The following is a 24918-nucleotide window of genomic DNA, read 5'->3' on the forward strand; positions in this document are numbered from 1 at the left end:
AAAAATCCTATTATCGGTTATATTTTATTGTTATTGGTACGTCCTAAGGTTGGCTGGTAGAGAATGCTTTTAGCATTAAGCCCGCCTTTTGTACAATTCTATAATGTATTGTGCAATAAAGTATTAATTAATAAATAAACAGTTCAAAGAAAAATAAAACATAGTTTAACAGTATTTATATTTTATATTTTTCGAGGTTATTTTACGTGCCGTGTGGCTTTGATGCATTTGTACAATATCCACTTGCTAAGTAAATGTTAAAACCAAGACGCGTTCGTTTCGGACGATCGCGAGGAATGATCATACGAAACTCAGTGGATGCACCAGTTACAAAAGAAGCACTAAACGATATATGAAATGTAATCAACATAGACTAACGTAAGTATATCAAATTGTCACAAGAAATAGATGCGATATTAATAAGGAACAGGTACAAGACGTATATCGTTAGTCATAATATACAATAAAGTATGTCGATGAGGTTGATGCAGCATTAGTCGACATTATTTTCAGGCTTTGGTGACTTTGTGCATTACAATTTATTATTAAATTACTTCTACAAATATAAAACTCGAGTATATCGTGCAACTAAGGCTATAAAAATTCTATCACCATAGCCTTTACATTATTTAGATAAGTAAATAATATGAATACATCCATACATAGAATTTTACAAAATATGGAACTAATCGACGTGAGACCTATAACGAGTGATGCTTATTTGTATTTAAAAGTTCTGGTGACACATAATATTATTTTTAAGTTACATGAGGTTTTTGCGTTAATAGTTTTATTTAACACAGGTTGGCATCGAATTGAGGAAGTCATATTTCAATGTAAGGCTTAAACCTACAACAAATTTACATTTCGTAACAATTTTACTACGATATTATAATACCACACTTAATATTAAAGCTTGTTTTATTTACGCTTAGGAAATGGTGAAATTAATTTGTCCGTATAGAAAAATACAATTGTTTATAACAACGCTTAAATAATAAATGCCAATTGAAATACAATCAGTATAAAGTTAAAAAATAACTTAAATTCTGGCGTAAGAAGCCGATGCCGCAACTCGTTTGACGTTTGAAATTACTCGTCGGTTATTTATACATCTTACAAAAATATACATTTATAAGCATGCCACTACTAACATTTAAAATATATTTTCATGAGAGGTTGTAGAGGTGTGTGTCAATTTCATCAGGAAATAATTGAGGTTGTAGAATTTACATTACAAATTACAGACGATAATTTATATAGAAAAATAAAGAGTATTAAATTTTTATTAAATCTATATTAACTATAAATATATTCTCAATTTTAATATGTAGATATAGTAAGTTAGGCAGTCGAAGACAAGATTTCAAAGTGTGACTTGAAATTTCATCGTCGTACGGCGACAAACAATTAGCGTCTTAACTTATTTCTTTTTATTAATAAAACATCTTATAGATAGAATTTTACGAATTTTTACTGTTCGTTCACAATTCACCGTAGACTCCGTAGTGACATAACAACAATGGAAGAATCAACACTAGAAGCCCAATTTTAATATAATTATAACATAAAACAATGTATATTTATATAGTAATACGATAGTTCAATTCGTAATCACCTCAAGACGCGGTCACTTTACGAGTATATGGACCTGTCCTCTACGTAAACGTCGTCCTCACAGAGGAAAAAGCATTACGAAAAGAAATCCATCAGCAAAAAGGATGATGGAATAGAAATCAATATACAAACTTCAACACAGTCTAATCTATAAATAACTCATCAAAATGGATACAAAATGCATAAAATAGTGGAAGATATATCGGGAATGCATTCAAAGGCTATCCGTCATCTTACAAATACATGTATTTATATCAAACTTATAAAAATGTACTTAACAAATACTTAATAGAATACATGTAGTATTTCGCTAGTAATAAAACGAGTCTTAAGACTACAGCGACCGTGGCACTAGACGAGTCCCCGGCGCTCGGGCGCGGGCGGCGCGGGCGGCGCGAAGAACCGTCATTGCGGCGTGTCGCGCGCCGCGCTCCAGCGGTCGAACTCGATGCCGGAGTCGGGCGACACGCCGCAGCGCGCGCACGCGCCCGCCGCGCAGCCGCACGCCGCGCCCGCCGGCGCCGGCCGCACGCCCAGCTGCTGCAGCACCTGCCCAACACCACTGCAGCGCGTTACGTACCCGCTTACTGCGCGGCCTAGCCTACGCGCGGCTGTGCTGTCATACGTCCTGCGGGCGGCGACGTATCACACCACAGCGCGCGGCGCGCGGGGCGCGGGGCGAACCTTGGCGAGGCTGGCGCTGTGCTCGTGCAGGCCGAGGTCGCGCTCGAAGGAGTGCAGCTGGCGCATGAAGTGGAAGTTGGGCGCGATGTCGGTCTTGCGGCTGCGCACCAGCTCGAAGGCGTCGCGCAGGCACAGGCGGTGGCGCTGCATGAGGTAGGCGAGCGTCACCGTCACCGAGCGCGACACGCCCGCCACGCAGTGCACCAGCACGCCGCAGCGCGCCGACATCGCCTCCTCTGTTGGCACACCGTACGGACCCTCGTCCATTTTATTGTGAAACCGATAATTGTATGCGAACAAACGAAAAAAAAAATACTATTTTATTTACTAAAAATAACTCAAAAAGTACTCATTAAATCTCAATCAAATTTAAATGAGACCACATGATGAGCACGACCTTTCGTTTGAAAAAAGAGTCTTCGAAATCGATACACCACTACAAATAAAAATAAAATACAGTCGAATTGAGAACCTCCTCCTTGTTGAAGTCGGTTAAAAATATTGTATAGCGACAAGTTATATTTTGGTATTCAAATATATTTTATTCTAGTAGGTAGGAGTCATAGATGAGATAAATCTAAAAATCAATAATTGTAATAAAAAATATATATGTATGTAATCTAACCTATAAATCGTATGGCTTGCGGGAAATGCACGGCGAGGTTCTGACTCCAGTGGTCGGCGATGGGGATCTTCAAGTAGTTGATGCCGCAGCCCTCCGCCTCGAAAGTGTTCGGCAGGTCCGGCGTCACGTTCAAAACGTACTGCAACATTAGTTATTCATAACAACATTTGTTTAAGACTTAAGTTTAATTAAAGGAATCTTTATTAAAATTTAAATAACCTCGGGTGTGTATCTGCTATAATTTGTTGTGTATTGTAATATGCTACAAGAATTTCAGTCACATTTTATATATTTAATAATGAATTTTAAAATTAAATTTTAACTAATCGATGGTTTATCAACAATAATAATACTAGAATAAACTGTAAACTGTACCTTTATATTGTGTCGGGCGAGCGCGTTGCAGTCTTCACTGTTGGTGGAGTTACCCAGGTAGAGATTGGGGAGAATCTCGATGGGGAACTCCTGGTGCACGTGGGTATGCGCGTCTTCGCACTCTGATGACGAACCCGACGAGAGGGCATCGTCACAGCCTGAGCCGGATATGCGGAGCGACCTGGAAATAATATCATCACGTCGTAAGTTAGTTGATGAGACAACCAAAAACTTTAAATAATTATTTTGATACTTTATTGTGTTCAATGACTAAGATTCTAAGTAATTTACTCTGTTTACCTAGTTGTGTCATGGCAATATTTCCTCTATTGATCAGTGATAAGACCAATTTTGAACTTTTTTATTTTAGAATATTGTTATTTTGTTTAATTTAATTCTAAATGTGCCATAAAGTATTCAATAAATAAATATACAATGATGATATATATATATGCGATTGAGGTGCTGTGTGGCTACGGCACTAAAGAATTTAGCCACCCCCTCTCTTCCCGTGGGTGTCGTAAAAGGCGACTAAGGGATAACAAGGTTCCACAACCATCTTGGAACTTAAGAAGCCGACCGATGGCGGGATAACCATCCAACTGCTGGCTTTGAAATACACAGGCCGAAGACGGGCAGCAGCGTCTTCGGTGCGACAAAGCCAGTACTGCGGTCACCAACCCGCCTGCCCAGCGTGGTGACTATGGGCAAAACACATGAGTTCACGTTATTTTTGGCGTAAACTTATGGAGGCCTATGTCCAGCAGTGGACTGTATAGGCTGTAATGATGATATATATATAAAAATTACGATAAATAACCGATTCAAAAACCTTTATTCAATGGTATTAACGACTTAATAAGACCCTTAACATAGGTATGTTACTTACAGAGGTGGAATGAGTTATTCTATTATAAACATTATTTACATTTGAAATATGTATTTTAATGTACAAAAATAGACTGACAAAATTCCAACTAAATAGAGGAAATCACAATTATATATTGGTAGAAGTTATATTATATATATAGCCAAATAGTTTTAAAAAATAGGTTATAGTTTTAATAAAAAATAAATAAAAAATTTAAAAAAAAACCGGCACAATTAAAAAGTAAAAAATAATTAAAGAAACTCAATCATAAAGTACCTAAGTATGATCGAGTATTAATAATTCTAAAAACAAAAACATCGCGTTGGGGACCACTCCTACTTATTTATTACCTACTGTTTATTTTTTCATTAGTATCACATGCCTACCTAAGTCTTTTACCCGAGCCTTATTATTTGGGCAGACGTCGTTTCCGAACGGTCATATCCGAAATGCAATATCTTGAAGTAATTCTACAAAAGTTTTCGTTTCATAATTTTATTTTTAAATTCATCTATGTTTCTTAGTTGAGTTAGGTTAGTTTAGACTATTTGTCATTGAATTGTTAGGTTTGGAGGACGGACGGACAGACAGACAGACAGACACGTCAAACTTATAACACCCCTCTTTAAAAAAAGGGGGTTAAAAATAGGTATAGTTTGGCGTATAAATGGCGTGAACTCATGTGTTTTGCCCATAGTCACCGCGCTGGGCAGACGGGTTGGTGACAGCAGGGCTGGCTTTGTCGAACCGAAGACGCTGCTGCCCGTCTTTGGCCTGTGTATTTCAAAGCCAGCAGTTGAATGGTTATCCCGCCATCGGTCGGCTTTTTAAGTTCCAAGTCGGCAGTGGAACTGTGTTATCCCTTAGTCGCCTCTTACGACACCCGCGGGAAGAGAGGTGGTGGCTATATTCTAACTACTGTAACCACACAGCGTAAGACCCTAATACACAACATCTCAATTATACCGTGATGTTAATGTGTAGCTTTTACTTGTTCCAATAATATTTTCTACATACAGAAAGACTGCTGTTTTAGTCAAGCATTAATATATTGTTATTATATTTCATAACCTTGTAACTAAAACTGCCGTTTTTTACTTGAACGGTTGCGTGTATTTAAATGAACCTATTAAATTTATTATTCATTACAAATTAACATTTTAACGTAAAGTATAAAAAAATATTGTATTTATTTATATACCTGTTATAGACATATATATGATATAGGTAATTAACGCAAGTCTATATTACGTTTATATTTATTTTAATGGGTAGTATAGTGTTATAACAAAGTATGAGGTATTAATGTATAGGCGGAGTTGGGAGCGAGCCGCTGCCGCAGAGCGGCGCGCGGTGCGAACCCGGGCAAGGGCCGTATCGATCGCGGCTGCGGACCTCAATGGGGGAGGAGGCTGGGGCTCACCATTCACCTGCCCCCGCGGATCAATGGCCGCCCACACACCGTGTCCTTACTCTACCACCCCGCCGTTTCCCTCGCTCCACTCGAACCCGTGCGACGCCAACGCGTCTACTCCCACGCGATACTTTCCCGGATTCGCTCTCTCAACACTCTCTGCCATTCACTTGTCCTTATTGAAAACAATCATGATGCTAGAACACGGGAACGCACTAAAAACCCTGTCGATCGTAAACGATTAACAATGCGAAAGAAGTAGATTTAGCGAAACGAAATCCTCTCATATTTTGTATCATTTTGATAAAAAAAGAATAAGATATGGTACATCATTTAAAAGTTACTGCCGAGTTTCTGGTCGATTCTTCTCAGCAGAATCTACATTCCGTATCGGTAGTAGTTTCAGTTTTAACTAAAATTAATAAATGTAAAATATAATTTTAATTTCTAAAATGAAGATACAAAGTGCTTTTGAAGCCTACTTGAATAAAGTAATTTTTAATTTTGATTAAACTATACTCCTATATAAAATAATTGTGTTTGCTCGCAAACGAAAAAAAAAACCGACTTCAATTACATCAACGAGTAATACAACGTAGATCGAAGAAAAAATAGTCAAGTAACTACGCGTTATCAAAGATTACTCAAAAAGTTGTTATCAAATCTCGATGAAATGTGACCACATGATAAACGTCCGATTCCGATTAAATTAAAAATTATCAAAATCGGTACACCCAGTAAAAAGTTATTGCGGATTTTCGAGAGTTTCCCTCGATTTCTCTGAGATCCCATCATCAGATCCTGGTTTCCTTAACATGATACTAAACTAGGGATATTCTCTTTCTAACAAAAAAAGAATTATTCAAATCGGTCCATCCAGTAGAAAGTTATGCGGTATAATACAACGTAGGTCGACGAAAAAAGCGTCAAGTAAAAACGCATTATTGGATATAACTCGAAAAGTAGTTGTTAGAAAAATTTGTCGAAATCGGTCCACACGGTCCAAAGTTCTGATGTAACATACATTTAAAAAAAAATACAGTCGAATTGAGAACCTCCTCCTTTTTTTAGAGGTCGGTTAAAAAAAAGAATAACAGGGTCGAAAATTCGTAATATTTAGGTATGTAATTTCGGTTTAAAGAGATTTTTTCGTTTTCAAGAACTTTTACAATACACTTATAATAATTATTTATTATATTTACATTAAAAACAAACAAAACAAACCTTAATTTTACCTTATAATTAGTTACCAGTATTTCGATAAAGAGTTTCGGTTAGAATATTTACTAAAGAAAACGTGATTTGAGAGAATGTTGGCGTTGGCGAGTAGGCACATAGTGGCGTTAAAGGTTCGCGTAGGCCGCGCGTGGGCGAGCCCCGACACGTCCATTCAGGGGAGCTCGCCCCCGCAACGAGCCGTTCTGATCTGATAATGACAACAGAGTTATTTCGTTTGATTTTAATGTGGGTGTACGGGCTCACCTGTTTATTTATCAGTAAGACGATTTATTTATTAATAGTTCTTTTTTCTGAGAATTCATTTTAAATCACTCCTATAGTTAATTTGTTTTATGCAAATAATTTAGTTCTATCGGTGCTCTTTCGAAAGGAAAACGGACGACGCAGAAAAAAATGCTAAGAAACATTTAAAATTTTAAACCTATGCATAAAAGTATATATTTATTTACTACCTATATGATTTATTTAGAAAGTACAGTAACGGTAAAGTAACAGTAAGTACAGTAGTAAAAGAAATAGCCCAGGTGCATCTTATCCTATAGAGGTGAGCGAAAATTATCCCAAGTAAACCAAACAGACTTCTAGACACTAGAAACTTTTCTAGTGAATAGAAACGCAACGTTTTGCGAATGAAAAGCATTATAGTCGAATAAAGTCTAACGTCTCACGTCTAATATGTTATACATATTTTTTACAATAAGAAAATGATTACTTCATACGAATCCAATTTGTATTTGAATGAAGGCGAGCGCGGGGCCACCGGAAGCCGTGACATGGCCAGTCGTGTTATTAATGAACGAGCTCTATATAAGCGTCGTCGGTACCACGTATAAGGCGGCCGATAATGGAGTACGTGTGAAATGACGGCAGTGTGTGCGAGTTAGAAATTGTTATAGCGAGCCGGTTAATATTGTGTAGTTTACGGGTGCGTGTGGGCGTGCTGTTGCGTGTGCTGCGCCGGCGCAGGAATGCGGACCGCCGACCCGCCTCTGCCAATGACCGCCTGGAAGGGACGCTTTTTTAATGCCTAGCCTACTCGTTTTCATCCTAAGCCAGGATTAACGAGCTAGACTGACCGAACAAAGACCTTTGCTAATGGCAAAGGCCATTCACAGAGTTGAATTCTGAATTGATTATATGTTCTTTTTACTTACATAAGTAAATGCTTTTGAATTATAATATAAATTTTCTCACGTTTGCTTCATTATTACAAATTAAAGATTGCATACATATTATACTCATTTAAACTATTCTTCTAGTTAAGACTATGTAATGCGATGTCTTTAATAATATTATTATAAAACAAAAGAATCAGTGTTGAGGCATCACAGTGGAACTTATAAAACGAAGCTATAACTTTATGCGTCTACGCGGATAGAGCAACGCAAGTGGTACAGAGTTTTAATACAATAATAGATATACTTATATAAAATCTGTATTACCTACCTAACGTCCGGTTCGCATACACATACAATTAAACGTTTTTGATAACGATAAGGCAAATAACACAACCTACACTATTGTAATATTTTACAATAACTTATAATTCAGTTTTGAAGTAGGTTTTTTTATTTGTATTTACATATCATAAATGTCATACAACTCACATCTATATTAAAATTGTTTCTATGAGAATAAATAAGTTTTAATTTTTGAAACTTATACCTCAAAATACGCAACGACAGTTAATAAGGTACCGTCTAAATTAAATAATAATAACGCTTCACAATCAACGGCCTCCAGTAGGATTTGCTCCGGTGTCGGGGGCCCGGAAACACACATGTAGGTTTTATATACATGTAGGATTCACGCTGGTCACTATTGTCACTATTGTCAGTTGATGTAAAATATAAAAAAAAACGCCTTATTGATGAAGTATTCTTTATGCGTAAGGATTCATATGGCTGGCTAACTAAAAAGCAAAAAATAAAACACTTGAATTTTTGGTAATCATTGAATCGTTGTAAAGTTATTTTAAAACTGATATATTCTAAGAAATTAATTGAAATCGAATGATATCGAGGACAATTTTGTTAAAAAAAGTCGTACCCTAGGGTAAAAAAAAAAAATCCTACCCTAAGGCCGGAAAAATGGGTGATTTATTGTTCACTGAGATTTTAATGCTGAGTTGTGTATATTTTACTCGTTATTAGATACTTCTAAATATCTTTTTCCCATTAAGAGCCATTTCACAAAAATCGGTAACAATCCGCGAAATTGTAATATTTTGACGTCGTTAATCTCAGTGTTGGATGCAATAATGTAATTTATATTCTTGAAATATAATAGAGCAACCTTTGTTGTAGTCCATAGTCAGATCAGAATTTTGATTTATATTATGTGTATAAAATTATTAACCTTTTCATCAGCCTCCTCCCTGGGTAAACGGTCGCAATGTATACTTTGAAGTCCTACTTTTCAATAACCTCTACGTTGAAACCATTTTAAAAAAATATCATAATATGTGGAATATAATTTTGTTGTCCACTATCATAGATTTTTATTCCATTTGTATCTCTATTAAACGATAAAAAAAATTTAAAGTTACGAATATTTTCCAAATAAGTACAATTTTAAAAGCGATATTTCTCTTAGAAAACTAAGAAATTTTAACGAACTATCTTCATCAAAGTAAACTTACATCATTAAGGAATACAAAAAAAATAATTAAAAGATGTAATTATTTTTAATACATTTTATATTAAATAATAAAAAGATAGTATATATTGCCACGCATCAAGCCCGGTAAATCAGTCGAGCGCTAGCGCTCTTAGAGGTAAGGTCCACGCCAAATTCTGCGCAGCCGTCTCTGTCGCTCACACGCGCCAAGCGCCTATTGTTATAGCGGATAAAACGCATTTGATACTTTCATAATAAAATATAAATAAAATAAACATATTACGAAAATGACTGTAAAATAATATAATGATAATTTCTGTAAACAAATGTATAATTTAATTTTCTTTTCTCACACTATCAATAGAAATAGGCATTTCAATCTGTTTGTCTTGTTATTTGTTAATTAATATGTTTGTCGGTGTCGATGTCATTAAATGCTTTTTTATTCATATCGTAAATATTAGATTCATTCGTAAACTGAAAAAAACTAAATCAATTTAAAAAAATTGTTTCATAAAATTGATTTTCTTATTTTATTTTAAATTTATTGACTGTTGTTATATAACATACTTGAAATTTTTAACAAATTAATTATGTAAAAAACATTTTATACCATAGTTATAATTTTTATTATACATCAGAAAATGATCACGATGGTCTTTTGGTTGTCACACTATACGTACTAGCACAAAGATCGCGCGGCTCGTACGACTCGCGCGATGCGACCAAATTTACCTAAACTTGCAGAGCGTAAAATTGTGAAATGGCTCTTAAAGCAGCGTTTTTGTAGGTCTACCTCTATAAAAATAAATAAAATTGGAGTGTCTGTTTGTAATATTAAAATAGCCGATTTTTACTAAATGCATATGGATGTATACACGGTACCCAGAAACGGCTATACTGATTTTGACTGGATCACTGGCAGATAGCTGATGTAATAAGGAGTAACTGAGGCTATTTCTATTTTTGAAATTTATTTATTTAGTAACTCTGCGAACTGAACATTTTTTTTAATTCCACGCAGATGAAGTCGCGGGCACAGCTAGTGTTTATATAAAGCTTGTATTTTAAGTATTTATATTATACAACAAATAATAGTTATAGTAGGAGTTGTTAACAGTTATTAACTGTAAAAAAGTGCAAAAGTAAGGTAGGTAGCTATTTTTTAAGTAATCAAAAATTGAGCATGTAGTAATTAGTAGATACCACAAAAAAACTATAAAATAAAAACTTTTTAACAAAAAAATTAAACCTTCGAAAAAACTGAAAAGCAAAACATAATAAAACTTTTTTTTTAACAACAAGTTCTTAAGCCTGTGTGTAACTAAGTAATTTTGAGTCGACGCCAAACAATCAATGAACGACGATCACTACGACTAAGTAAGTGCTTAGTAGTTTACATAAGTTTTAGTACTTAAATTTAAATTACCTTAAAATTTTGGCCTTTATTTTTACCAATATTACATTTTGATATTGTTAGGGTGCGTTCATACGTGAGATATTTAAGGGGGGAGGGGGTCGAGTCAAATCGTTACTCTCGTTATTTTTTATTTAATAATGTATGTAAAATTGAAAAATATTATTCATATTTTATCATTATTATTTTTTAATTATTTTTTTATTTTTGATTTTTTTTTATTTATTTATATTTTTTATGATTGTCGGTAAAAAAAATACTATTCATATTTTATAAATAATGATTTCCAAGAAACACAATTTACTACAAATTCCGAGCTAAGCTCGGTCACCCAGGTCCTATATTTTAAAAAGAATAAATTTCCTGTTTCGAATAAAAATTAAAACGTTCGCAAGAAATAAATGATCTGATGTTTACAACCAGCTTAACTGTTTTTTACTAGTTTCGCATCTATTGAATGAACTGACCTTGAAGCAATTTGAGCGCTCAATGAAAAACAACGTACGGAGTTCGTTCTATGATCAATGGCTATTAAAAACAACATGTACCGGGCCTCTAGCGATGCTTCACGATTTCAACTATGACTAATAATAATTACTATAGTCATTACCTCGCTGCTATCTTTCCATTCAATTAAAATAATATAGATTCACACGATATTTTTCTATATTTTAGTATATTGTTAAACTAACAGCTTTATTAATGCCCGTAAAGGTCGAAAATTTAATATAAATAAAAGATAATTGAAATATAAAATTTAATCTACGTATCATTAAAATTCGTCATCACAACGCCGCGCAGAGTCATTATACATAGCCGTTTTAAAAGCCATCTAATTAAGTAAATTCAATCCAAAACTTTATTAGTTAATATTTCATTTACGCAAATAGAATGCGAATTCAATGAGATATTTGTACATTAAAAAAAAAATTATGTATAAATAAAATGGTACCCTATTGATGCAATGATAAAACGTGTCAGAGCGCATTCCTCACATGATTGTATCCATTTTTAACCGACTTCCAAAAAAGGAGGAGGTTCTCAATTCGACTGTATTTTTTTTTCTTTTTTTTTTATGTATGTTACATCAGAACTTTTGCCCGTGTGGACCGATTTCGACAAATTTTGTTTTAATCGAAAGGTGGTGTGTGCCAATTGGTTCCATTTGAATTTATTTTAGATCTAACAACTACTTTTCGAGTTATATCTAATAATGTGTTTTTACTTGACGCTTTTTTCGTCGACCTACGTTGTATTATACCGCATAACTTTCTACTGGATGTACCGATTTTGATAATTCTTTTTTTGTTGGAAAGGAGATATCCCTAGTTTGGTACCGTGATAAGGAAACTAGGATCTGATGATGGGATCCCAGAGGAATCGAGGGAAACTCTCGAAATTCCGTAATAACTTTTTACTGGGTGTACCGATTTTGATAATTTTTAATTTAATCGAAAGCTAATGTTTATCATGTGGTCACATATAAATTTTATCGAGATCTGATAACTACTTTTTGAGTAATCTTTAATAACGCGTAGTTGCTTGACTATTTTTTCGTCGATCTACGTTGTATTAAGTACTTGTCGATGTAATTGAAGTCGGTTTTTTTTTCGTTTGCGAGCAAACATAATATATCTTCGGTTAGTAGGTTATTATTCTACTTAATTTATATCAAGTAAAACATTAAAATACTTATCTTAGATTCTCAGATGCCTAGGTACGATTTCAAATTAGTCTCAACTTACAGATATCTACTTCCAACTTGACCGTGTTGATTGTTCTACAATTATGTTGCTGAATAACAATATCTTAGTATTATTGTATAACATACATTCAAAATTACCTATGAGTATATCCGATAGGGCCTTGCCAAATCGACGGTAGCTACTAGCTTCAAATTAACCATACCTATATTATAATTAGTAGTGATCATTAATTAGTACTTTTGAAGGTTATCGGAATAAAATTTTGATTTTGAACATAAAATGACAGGTTACCAAAAACAGTATTTTTTTATTATTATTAATTTGAATAAGTATCGGTATAGATATGAAAAACCGAATTTGAACCACAAACGTACGAGTGCACATATAGAGATCACGTAAAACTTTATTTAAAAGATGACGACTCTGTTGAATCACATTTCGAGTTATTTATTGGTTCAAGAAATGAATGTGAGATGTGACGATCACGGCCTTTATGGACGAATTCGTGAATGGAGTCACGAGAGCTCTACTCTGACGTCAGGCGCCTTCGTGACGTCAAGCCGATAACCTCCGGTGCATAAGATCATTGGGTACGTCTCTAGGATACGTGAAGGGGAAAGTATGATTGCATCGCCGACGCTAATTCTCTCTTTTCTAAATACAAACTATCTATCGTAATTATTATTACTTTTTATAGATTGCCTGTATGTTTATCTATTTTAACACTCGTTTCGGTAATCAGTAACAGCAATATAAAAGAAAATATTAAATTCAAAACCTGCCAAACGCGTGTGGGACCCACCAATGAAGAGTTTCATCATAACATTCCTAATCATCAACATCATCATTTCAGCCTATTACAGTCCACTGCTGGACATAGGCCGAAAAATGGCGTAAACTCGTGTGTTTTGCTCATAGTCGCCACGCTGGACAGGCGGGTTGGTGGCCGCAGGGCACATACCTAATACTACATATTATTCTTAAAATACACTTCTTGTATAGTACTTATCCGTTCAATTTTTAACTGAACTTTTTTTCATTTTTTCATTTTTATAGTTTACATACATATACTTCAACAGTCACATATGTATGACTTCATATTTCTTAACTGTTTCATTTAATTTTAGTATAGGGATTTGGGAATTTAAATATAATTGTAAGAGGCTTTAAAATCCCTTCACCTCTACTCAAGAGAAATCTACTGCCATTATAACGTGCAATTTTAACTAGCGATCACTCGTGACATTGTCCGCTTCAGATTTTCATATTCATTCACTTTATTTATTTATTTACACTTTATTGTACACTACAAATACATTACAAACAAAGCATAACTAAATACTTTAATTTGTAGTCTAAGTTTTTTCTTTGTTTCAAGACAAATGATACTAGCGGTTTTGTCGTTAAATGTATTACATCAACAGGCAAACCGACACTACTTTTGTATTTATAGTAATAATGTGTTAAAACTACTACAAACAAAACAATAGTTTAATTACAATATTGATAATAATGCTTTTAACCGATATTGGCCGATATCGTAAATGACATCCACAATTTTAAATATCATTTGTTTGATAAATATATTATAGGTATTATAGTTAGTTTTAATACGGTTTGACATTTAAAATATAGTCTTCTACATTCCTTTTATATTTGGACAACCAACTCTCGGATTTGTGTAATACTTACACTAGGCGGGGCTGGCGATGGCGTAACAGTTCCTAATATCATTTATAATTTGGCATATTGCTATTTATAAATAAAACTAGCTGACCTGGCGAACTTCGTACCGCGTTATTTTTTTTTTCATAAATATAATAATAACTTATATCAAAATAAAATATATCCTATCTTTCAAGTTGGATCAAACTGCACACGGTGTGCGAATTTTATTATAATCGGTTAAGTGGTTTAGGAGTCCATTGAGGACAAACATTGTGACACGAGATTTATATATATTAAGATAACATGTCGTAAAAGGTAGGTCGTGGGCGGAAACGGATCAAAGGCTGAAAACGGAATGAGGTAGCCATTTGTTTTTCGTGCAAAATAAAGAAATGTATAATAAATGTAGTATTGTATGACGTAATACGGCGTTGAATGTCAGAGACTGGTGATATTACGTTTAGAAGCGACGATTACCCCTCGTAAGTACATTTTAACGACAAGAAGTGAAATATAGTGAGCGGTTCCGTGTGCACAGCCGGTGAATGAATGGAGCGGATGTCATTGAAGTCATAACTTGCGTTTCTCTAATGCAATACATATTACAGTTCGCTAACCGCGCACACCTACATCAATGAGTGGTGCTAGCCGCGGCGCAGGCACGAATACTAAATGAATGAGTTCATTAACCATTTTTTAAATTTATTACTTATCAATGTGTGCAAAGACTTGAGTGTAGGCGTAAATAAATAAGTTTCAATTATATATTAGGTATTTTATTATACAATTTTGATACCTCATTAATACTAATACAATATTAAAATTTATATGTAGAAATTACTCATCGGGAACAGTCAGATTTGAAGCAAATTGGAAATATCCGCAAATTCCTTTAATATCTTATTCATTGTACTGCAATATATTGTTTTATTAGTGCAATGGAACGGGCTATGCTTGACCGACGACGACTTGGACCGACGATCTACGTAAGATTGCCGGTGTAGGCTGGATGAGGATTGCGGAAAACCGGGATGTCTGGCGCGAACTTGGGGAGGCCTATGTCCAGCAGTGGACTGCAGTAGGCTGAGCTGACTGACTGATAATGTTTTATTTTATATATTCAAAAGGACTAGTTACTGTCAGTAAATACCTACAACTGACTAACAATTAGCAAATTGATACAGTTGTACAAATTTCCGTTCGGTCCACATGTTTCATTGAATACATTAATTAATTTTACGTTCACAGCCCACATCTATAACATATATTAACATGCCATTTTCACGTATTCGCGTACCTTTAGCCGTACCTAAATTAACTCATATCTATCTTATATACTGGAAACTTAAATTATAAACTAATTTAAACTGTTAATACAGTTCAGCACGACTTTCTGTAGTATTTACCTACTCGTGCACTCTGATTGAGTCACACTTGTTTCCTGTAAAATTCACCAAAATAATTATGAGTTTCATAAAATATATATTATAATTTACGTGTACAGCCGAAAGATTCGTAAGAAAATATATTTAAGATATCGCCTTTTCAAATCGTGAATCGTTTACTTCTTTAAATACGTTAAACCTAAGAACCTCGGGTTTAATCTGAACATTACATAGATAATTAGTATTTATTTACGATACAAAGCAATAAAATAAACGAAAAAGAAAAAAGAAATCGCGAAAGACGCCTAGTTCTGCATGGTACATACGTACAGGTAAAATGCTAATACCTATTAAGCCAGTCAGCTAGGGCGTATCTTGTGAAACCTACGCTTCAAGTCGAATGGAAAAGGCTGGCTGGGCTAGGTTGGCTCGTCAAACGACTTTTTCTAAAACGATAAACTGTGATCGGCGAAAAAGTCTCACGCGTATGAAATCGAATTCCCACGCGTACTAGTTTTTTCCGTCACGTAATTAGATCCTAATCAAATTGCTGCGTAATACTACTCGGTATGTTTTGGTACTCTCACTGCTATCATCAGTAAATAAACAATTTCATTAAACTATCGTCAAATATTATAGAGAAGCGTAGGTCGGCATCGCTTTTACGACGGTGTTCCAAAGGTTGTCTGTAATTGATAGCCCCTTAAAACCAGCTTTATATTTCTTTCGTTTGTCACAATTATTGTTTTATTTCTAGTGGTGTGCAAAAGAGAACATTATAATAAGTATAATGTATATGTAGCTTAGTGCATCTCTTTAACAGGTGGTGCCATTACCAAGTGGTAAAAGATTGACAGGTTGATAATAGTTTAAGAAAGAAAAGTATAACGGTAGTTAAATAATGTGTGATTAGTTAGTTTTATATATTTTAAATATGTTTTGTTTTACATTATTTCGACCGCTCTTACCGTAGTCCCATAAGCGGCAGATGTGGCACATGCTGCGCGTTGGCTTCGTTGCACCACTCGGGATATGCGCGACGGAACTCTGCGAAGTCTCCTGGTGAAAATAATGCAATCTTGTTAAGAAATATACGCTTGGGACTAGCGGATATATTACTACAGTTAGTGAAACAATAATATCCACTTTCTGTTAATAGTCATTTCAATTAGATGATAAAAGCGGTAGCTGTTTTTTATTACCGACAAAGTACTTTATTTTTACATTTCAAACAGGATAAATATGATATTTGGAAAGTTATTCATTGTATGACGTAAGGCTCATCGATCGCGGAACTCGACTTCTTGAGGGATGAGCGTGGGTAGCAAGTACTATATTTGAAATTCGCAAAATTTCTTTACACCTTATTTCTATATTTATCTTAAAAAAATATAAGGACAAATCTAAGCTTCATCATTGTCGGCTTGATACTACTGTTTAGTCAAGAGGAAGTCAAAGAAACGTTAAATGCGGCTGGTGATATAATTAGCAGTATGATCACGTATAAATTAATAACCGATACTGTTTTGAGAGGCGTTCTAATGTGCATCCAGTGTTCAGAGCCAGCTTTAGCCGACGTTTCCTGCGCGCCTGCCGGCGGCTTCCTGCCGTCAGCCGTCACTATTGTCATGATAATGCTGCTCCCATTACGTTCCTCATAATATTAGCAGAGCTTAGTTTATAAATACGTCATATATAATGTCTACAACAGTTTTTTTTTGTTCATCCTCCAATCGATTTTACAAAACAAGACATAAGGGTGATAGACAAATTTAATGTTAAATAATAAATTAATATTAAAAATTTCTGCAATTTAGGATTTACGAAAGAACTCATAAAGAATTATGAAAAGTGAAATCATACTAGATTTTAATAGTCATTCAATGCAGGTCGGCTGTTGAATAATGAATTATGTAAAAAATGGGGCGAAGCGGTGTTGCGGATCGGGCGCAGCACGCAGCCGCGCGGCGCGGCGCGGGGCGGTCGCATCGATCTGGTGACTCATCGCAGCCCATTCATCCGCCGCTCTCAATGAACGCCGTAGTCCCCCCCCCCTTCCCCGAGGCCTCCCGTGCACGTCTCATTGCCAACCGCCCAACCGCCCCCGCGTATATCCTTGGTACCAAGGACTTCATTACATTCGCCCCTCGCCAAATCGAATCCTTTAGACGTTACACCCACGTAAAAGAAATGTTATCATTTAACAATTCGGAGGTTTTACGTAAACATTTTATGATCAAATCTGAACCTACAGAAAGTTCACCGTAATTTAATTTGTCGTTTTGTACAAACGTATTTCTTTGTCAAAACGATCGCGGCATTACTAAGTAGTTGTTCCTATAAATCTGTTACATATTCTACATTACTACTATTATATATTCTACATTATAGAAAAAATAGTTAAAGCTATTTGTATTTGCTTTAAACTAACATATATAAGCTTCCAAGCCTACTTTAATTATTGAGTAGGTAACTACTTCAATCGCTATATCTTATAATCTGTTTACGCCTTTCATTAACCTGTTGCAAGCACTGATATAATTAGCTTGTAATGTGTAATGACAAATGTATACGGATACAACATTACATATTTATTCATATGTATTACGATCTTTCAGAAGACGACTTCTTATTACTCGTATATTAAATATGTAACTGACATCATCTAAAATATATATTCAATATTATCAAAGAGTTAACTTTTAATCCATTTTTCATTTAAATCTAATAAATCTGTAAAGTTAGTGGTACTAAGTATAAGAACAAATATGTTTGACACTCAAATGAAAATTGCCGCTGAAGTGTTGTTGTTACACGACATTGAATCAAACGCAAATTAATCTTATCTCTAGATAAATTGTTAAGATATAAAATAATTCCGGAATCTCTGATCACCGTTGACATTACAAGAAGATAATTGCTATTCGGAGAGGGCAGGGCGGGCGCGCCGGCGCGAGGGCGGCGTGGGAGGCAGGTGCGGAGCCTTGGCCCGCGTCCTCCGCACTACCGATAACCTTGTGCTACCCACTACTATACAAGGATAAATACTAAACATGCACACTTTTGCTATAAAAATCATTACCATCTTTACGGGTACATCCGCTTTATCGATTAAAAAAAAAAACCCAAAAATTTGACCGATAACGTACTTCGTATATATGTTCATTTAACATAAAATGGTAAAATTAAACCATCTTTACATCCGCGTTATCGATCTTTGGAAAATCTAATCATTTGACTAAAGTAATATATTTAAAAAAATAATAATAAATAAATCAGTAAATGTGTGTTGCTCTGAACGCAAAACTCGAGAACGGTTGGACAAATGTTCTATATTAGTTGTCTCTTTAGTCAAATTTTCTGGTAATTTTTAGTTCTTATGGAATGTAAAAAATACGAATATGGAAAATTTCTGATTAGGTATTTAAAAATCATACATTTGATAATGCTTTGCAAGATAGGACAACGTCGTCGAGTCTCCTAGTCTTAAATATTAATATTTAGAAGTAAAGAAATTATTGTTATATAAACAATATAATCGTTACCTTAAATCTTATAAGGTGGGATAAATTTCGTGTAAAACAAAGAGCGAGACATTATTGCACATGAATATGGAATGATTAATTTTATGTTCTTATACGGTTTATACTAGCTATGTCCGCGACTTCGTCCGCGTGGAATTTAAAAAAATTATTATTGTTCAGTTCGCAGAGTTATATAATATAAAAAAAAAATATCTAAAATAACAGTAGCCTAAGTTACTTCTTAATCGGTCAAGCCATTTCAGAGATTAGCCGGAACAGACAGACAGACAGACAAAAATTGTAAGAAATGTTATTTTGGTATATGTACCGTGTATATACATACATATGAATTAAGTTAAAAGCGGTTATTTTAATATTACAAACAGACACTCAAATTTTATTTATTTGTATAGATTGGGATATAGGTTATAATTAAGGTAGTCTATAAAATGTTACTGTCTATCAAACGCCATAGCGTCGTGAGCTTAAAACATTGTTATTATTGAATCACCAATTATATTATATAATTTTATTATATATACATATATACAATTATATTATATCACAGAGAATATATGTTGTTTCATCGATAAAAAAACAAGGTAAAAGGTTTATTGCTTACATTCGGGATAAAGTAAACAATAATGGCTGTTCGGTTAATATATGATCAATATTAAAGATCGCTTCTCAGTATATATGGGATTGACGTCATTACTTCCAAGTCAACTTCTTGGAAGCGGGAGATGTTCAAAGTTTAAAACAAAAATAGACAAAGGTATAAAAATGGGGAAAGATAATTCTCAATTATACTGATCTACAGTTTTTAAACTGCATAAAATACCACGATTCCCATGAAACACAGTTCATTATAAATATTTTATAAGATTAGATAGTCTACTGGAGTAATTACTTTGCCTAGTAGCTTACAAATACACAAATGAACAAGCCGTTGTCCGTACGGCTTTTTGTGACGATGCTTCAGTTGAACCAATTAAGAGATGACTCGATATCGAGCTGATAATGGCCGTGGCGCCGTCGCTCAAGATAATTAGCAGATACAACTATCAGCGCTACAAAGTTGCCGCACTGTTCGCCGACCTCATCATATCACTACTACACAATTACGCAAACGAACATTGATGGCAGTTGACAGATAGTAATATATCTAATCTTATTCCGTTAAAATGATATTTCTTTAAACGTTTATTTTACTAAACTTATATTTACGTACATTTGTTGGAAGATAACCAATCCTTCCGCCATCCAACAACAAATAAAATCAAATCACTCGAGAAAAGTTTTCGCATTAACTCGCTGATTATTTAAGAGCGCTAATATTCCATTAAACTTCACACTAAAACATAGTAGTGAACAGCTTACACAGTTGTTAATTCGTGATCAACGTTGCGAAACGAGACGAAATAAAACCTGAATTCATTGAACATTGTAACGAACAGTTTTAGTTATCCAATTTAGCCGCTGAAGTTAATTATTAATATTAATAAATTGAAGCACAAAAACTTTAATAATATCCGTTTTCCAAGTTGATATAAGTATTTTTTACTAATTTACCGATTACGGATCAGCAAATTACTACAGTAATATAAGTAGTCGTAGAGACAGATATTTTACACACATAAATAAAATTAATTATATATTTTTTTAATTTTAATCACTATTGTATACCCAAGCCTGTTATTCTTTAAATAAAGTAAAAATAAACTTTCTTGTCGATTCCAAATACTTTTCGAAACAAGCAAACTGAACCATAGTTTTAAAATATCATTAATTTTAGCCAAACGGTCTAACTTCTTAAGACATAACTTCCCACTACCATTTCGTTACCATCTATGAGCTCATTATGCCCGGTTACGAGAACCAGATGTACTCCATTTCCTACGTTACTAAAATGAAAGGCATCCGAGATGAGATAGCTGGCCACATCCGTGCGGTATTTGTTATATTAATGGTTCGCTTTATTTGCAGGAGACTGGCTCAACGATCTGAAGCATATTATGTCTGAAAGCTGTATTATTTCTGAAAATTGTTTTTTCTCAACTTTGGCAGGAAATAAATACCATTTCCGTTAGATTTCGTATCGATAAACGCTACTTTCTAGACATTCCTATTGCGATAAAACTACATATTTACAATTAGTAAATAATTGTACAAATATAGGTTCCCAATCACGGAATCGGACGTCATTTAAAATGAGAGCAATAATGCAGTGCTGTAAAATATTTAGTTTTAAGTGGTTATTATAATAGTTGACTTAATGAAATTGGCAGGACGTGAATAAAACAGGAACTTATAATAATAAAATTGCGACACTTCCGTTCGACGAAGACCGAGTCAATACAAGTTTCCGGCCGACTTTGATCGTATTTTTGTTAGTATTAATGTGCTGCATTCACTTTTCCCATTGTAAACGTCTAATCGAACACGATATAAAGCATGGTTCTAAACTTGCAGTTTAGAATCGTCAAATACTTTCAAAATATCTTACTGGGAACAATAGCTGCTATATGTTGCGCTATATGTTGGTTTACCAGCGCTTTTAGCCTTTGAAAATGGTAAAAAGTGAAAAAAATTATAGTAGGATGAAATCCATTGTAAAAGAAAGAGAATATAACGAAACTGAAAGGAAAAATATATTACGGGCAATCTGAGGTGGGGAAAGGGGGTACGGAGGGAAAGGAGGGTTTAAGGGTAAACAAACGGTTTATCTCGATTTCCGGCTAAACTACAAGTCCTAAAACTTTTGTATTTACACTTTTTCCACATAACTTCAAAATTCATGTGAAAAATTCAAAAATCCAAGTCTTTGGTTTTTTAATTTTATCTTTTCCATTTTTTTATTTTACTAATGTTGGTGAAAACGCCTTTTTATGTCCCAAACACACTGTAATTTTTTTATTTAAAATATTTATTTTTTCACCTTATTTTGCACACTCATTTTCAATCGCAAATTCTCACGTCAAAATATTAGCTTTTTTAAAAGAGTCGGTAGGATTGTAATCTCTACTTTCTGATGGTGTAAAAAAATAAACATTAAGTACTATGGTAAATGTTTTCAGAAAATGCTAAAACCCCTACCACTTCCCGACCTCAGATCGCCCGTAATACATTTTTCCTTTCATTTTCGTTGTATTCTCTTTCTTTTACAATGGGTTTCATCCTACTTTAATTATTTTTTGGTTTCATAAGCACTGGTATATATAGTATGCGTCTTAAAAATGATATCGATAAGTTTAACCAAGTTAAAACCTTTAATACAAACCTATATTTGTAAAGCTGAACTGACTGGCTCAAGAGTAATAAATAGTATTAAACATGAGAATTATGGTAGGTAATATCGTGATTCATTAGTGAGTACACAGACATCATTGTTATGCAATGATTATACACGCCGGTACTCGTACATAATATTTCCATGGCATAATCATAGACACCGACAAACTCCTTTAAACAGATACGTAATAGGTAGGTATTTACGTCTATGAAGATATGGTATAAGTACGTATTTACGTCTATGAAGATATGCTATTATTTTATTAGCCTATAAAATATACCATAGACGGAAACGCAAACGAGCGCGTTCGAGTTAGTGCGGCGATCATAATCTATCGTCTCGCATTGAGGACCACAATAAGTAGCAGACTTCCTCTCCCACGTTTGGAAGAGCGGATGCCTCGACTTGCGACCTCCGGCATTACTTTTGAGACACTAAACATAAGGGGTCGATCGGACGATAACCTAAGATTGATTTTTAAAAACGATTTATTACACAGGTCATTTTAAATAAACTGTACAAAATTAAATACTTGTACATTGCAATTTCATTTTTATTCTACTTTAGGGCACACTAGTAACAGCAATGGAGGGTAACAATGGCCACTCAGTCACTACCTACTGGGTGTCCCGGATGCAGGACTAGCACTCTTGTGCACAGAATATGCAACATTTTAAAATGTCATAAACTCAATTGTTTATAATAATCTATTTTCTGATATAATAAATTATAGATGTCTCCACATAAAACAAGTTATGTGACTGCTTTTCACAAATAACCAGTTTTCTGTACATACATATAAATAATTAAATATTTTTTATTCAGATTATTATAATTGGTTTCACATAATATTTTAAAAGTAATATCTACTTTCCGGTGCCTATCTCTAAATAGTATGAATTTATTAACAATTTTTTCTTTATTTGATATAATAAATGGAGCTATCTTATTTTGAAGCCTGCAGTTTATATTTAAAAACTAGCTAAAGTTTATGTAGGTACTTATCTATTTTTATTTAAATACTTGCTTTATGTGGTTTTATAATTATATACTTTGTGACAGATTCAAAACATTATAATGATATTTAGAAATTAATAGGAGTGGAATAAATAAATATTCTGTAGCCTTTAAATAAGTGAACATGTTGATAACTATGAGTACTTAACATTTTTGACTTTTTATTCCAATTTTTATCTTGCCAATTTAACATAGTTAGTAATTTAAATGACAAATGGTTTTAATGGTGAAAATTTAAGGAACTTAATTTTGTTTACGATTGACGCGTTGGTGCAACAGTCACAGCACTGGTTTATGGTTGCTGCGCTGGCGGTTGTGGGTTTGATCCCACACATGACAAACATTTTTATTGGCCATACAGATATTTACCCTGGTCTGGGTGTTTGTGTAGTCCTTGTGGATCTCCTCACCATGCCTCAGAGAGCATGTTAAGCCGTCGATTCCGGTTGTTATCATGTACACCTGATATTGATTGTTACTAATAGTAAAAAATATATCTGATAACCTGCATTTGAGCACAGTAGTGGATTAAGCTCTGATCTTTCTCCTTCATGAGGAAAGAGGGTTATGGCCAGTATAATATATATAGCGAAGTATTTATAATATGTCTAAAATATTTTTTTATAAAATAAAATAAGATAAGGTAATAGCTTTGAATTTCATATAATGTTCAAATTTATTTACAATATTTATGTTTTTTAAAACTAATCTATCTCTTATAAGCAAGGTCATCATTCAGGCTCATATAAATAGAGGATGAAGTAAAATTGACATCAACGCATAAGTCAGCTAGTTTTTAATATATTTATGTAGTTCCATGGGACAATTTTATATATAATATATTATAAAATAAATTATAAAAGTTGACATCTAATAGATTTTTAACTAAACTAACAAAACCAGAATGGACATAGTTTTGCTACTATTTCATTGATAATTTTTCCATTAATTATAAGATTTATATGTTATAAGAGGTATCAACAAAGTTAAGGCGAGAAATACTGACAACTACTAAGATAATAAAAAAATAAGGTGTACCTTCGAGGCAGACAACCTGCACGCCATCTTGCTTAAGACGCTTCAGCAGGATACCATGAACGGAGTCGAGATCCCGCGGAGCACCGTCGCCGTACAACACGAATGTACCCCGCGAACAGCAATGTTCGATTCGGGCTTTAAGTTCTTTACACTGGACAGTCGATGCTAGTTCAATTTTGCCCGCAGCTAATCTCCTTAACATAATACTCGGAATTGAGAAATTCACTGCCGAACGGATATGAGATGCTGAATATTCATTGGATCCTCGACAATCTATTAGAACAGTATCCCTTTCATCTGAGCGCAATTTTGCTAAAAGCCACTCCTTCGAAACTAAATCATAATCGCATTCTGAATCCGTTGGCATTTTGTATTCACCTAGCACTCCTCTGTTTACAAGGAATCTAAATCGCCTGTTGCACTTCTT

At 34.2% G+C, this 24918-nt stretch overlaps 1 protein-coding gene across 1 annotated transcript; it reads right to left on the reverse strand.

Moving 5' to 3' along the window:
• Positions 1-164: 164 nt before the first annotated feature.
• LOC123654392 (dual specificity protein phosphatase Mpk3-like) lies at positions 165-24858 on the reverse strand. Its single transcript, XM_045590303.1, has 6 exons — positions 24492-24858; positions 16589-16679; positions 3302-3482; positions 2927-3065; positions 2313-2537; positions 165-2154 (listed from the first exon to the last, which is right to left on the reverse strand). The coding sequence occupies exons 1-6, from the start codon at positions 24856-24858 to the stop codon at positions 1952-1954; spliced, it is 1206 nt and encodes a 401-aa protein (XP_045446259.1). The 3' UTR covers positions 165-1951.
• Between the last annotated feature and the right edge of the window lie 60 nt (positions 24859-24918).

This window comes from Melitaea cinxia, chromosome 6 (genome assembly GCF_905220565.1).
Source record: "Melitaea cinxia chromosome 6, ilMelCinx1.1, whole genome shotgun sequence".
In the NCBI taxonomy this organism is placed as follows: domain Eukaryota; kingdom Metazoa; phylum Arthropoda; class Insecta; order Lepidoptera; family Nymphalidae; genus Melitaea; species Melitaea cinxia.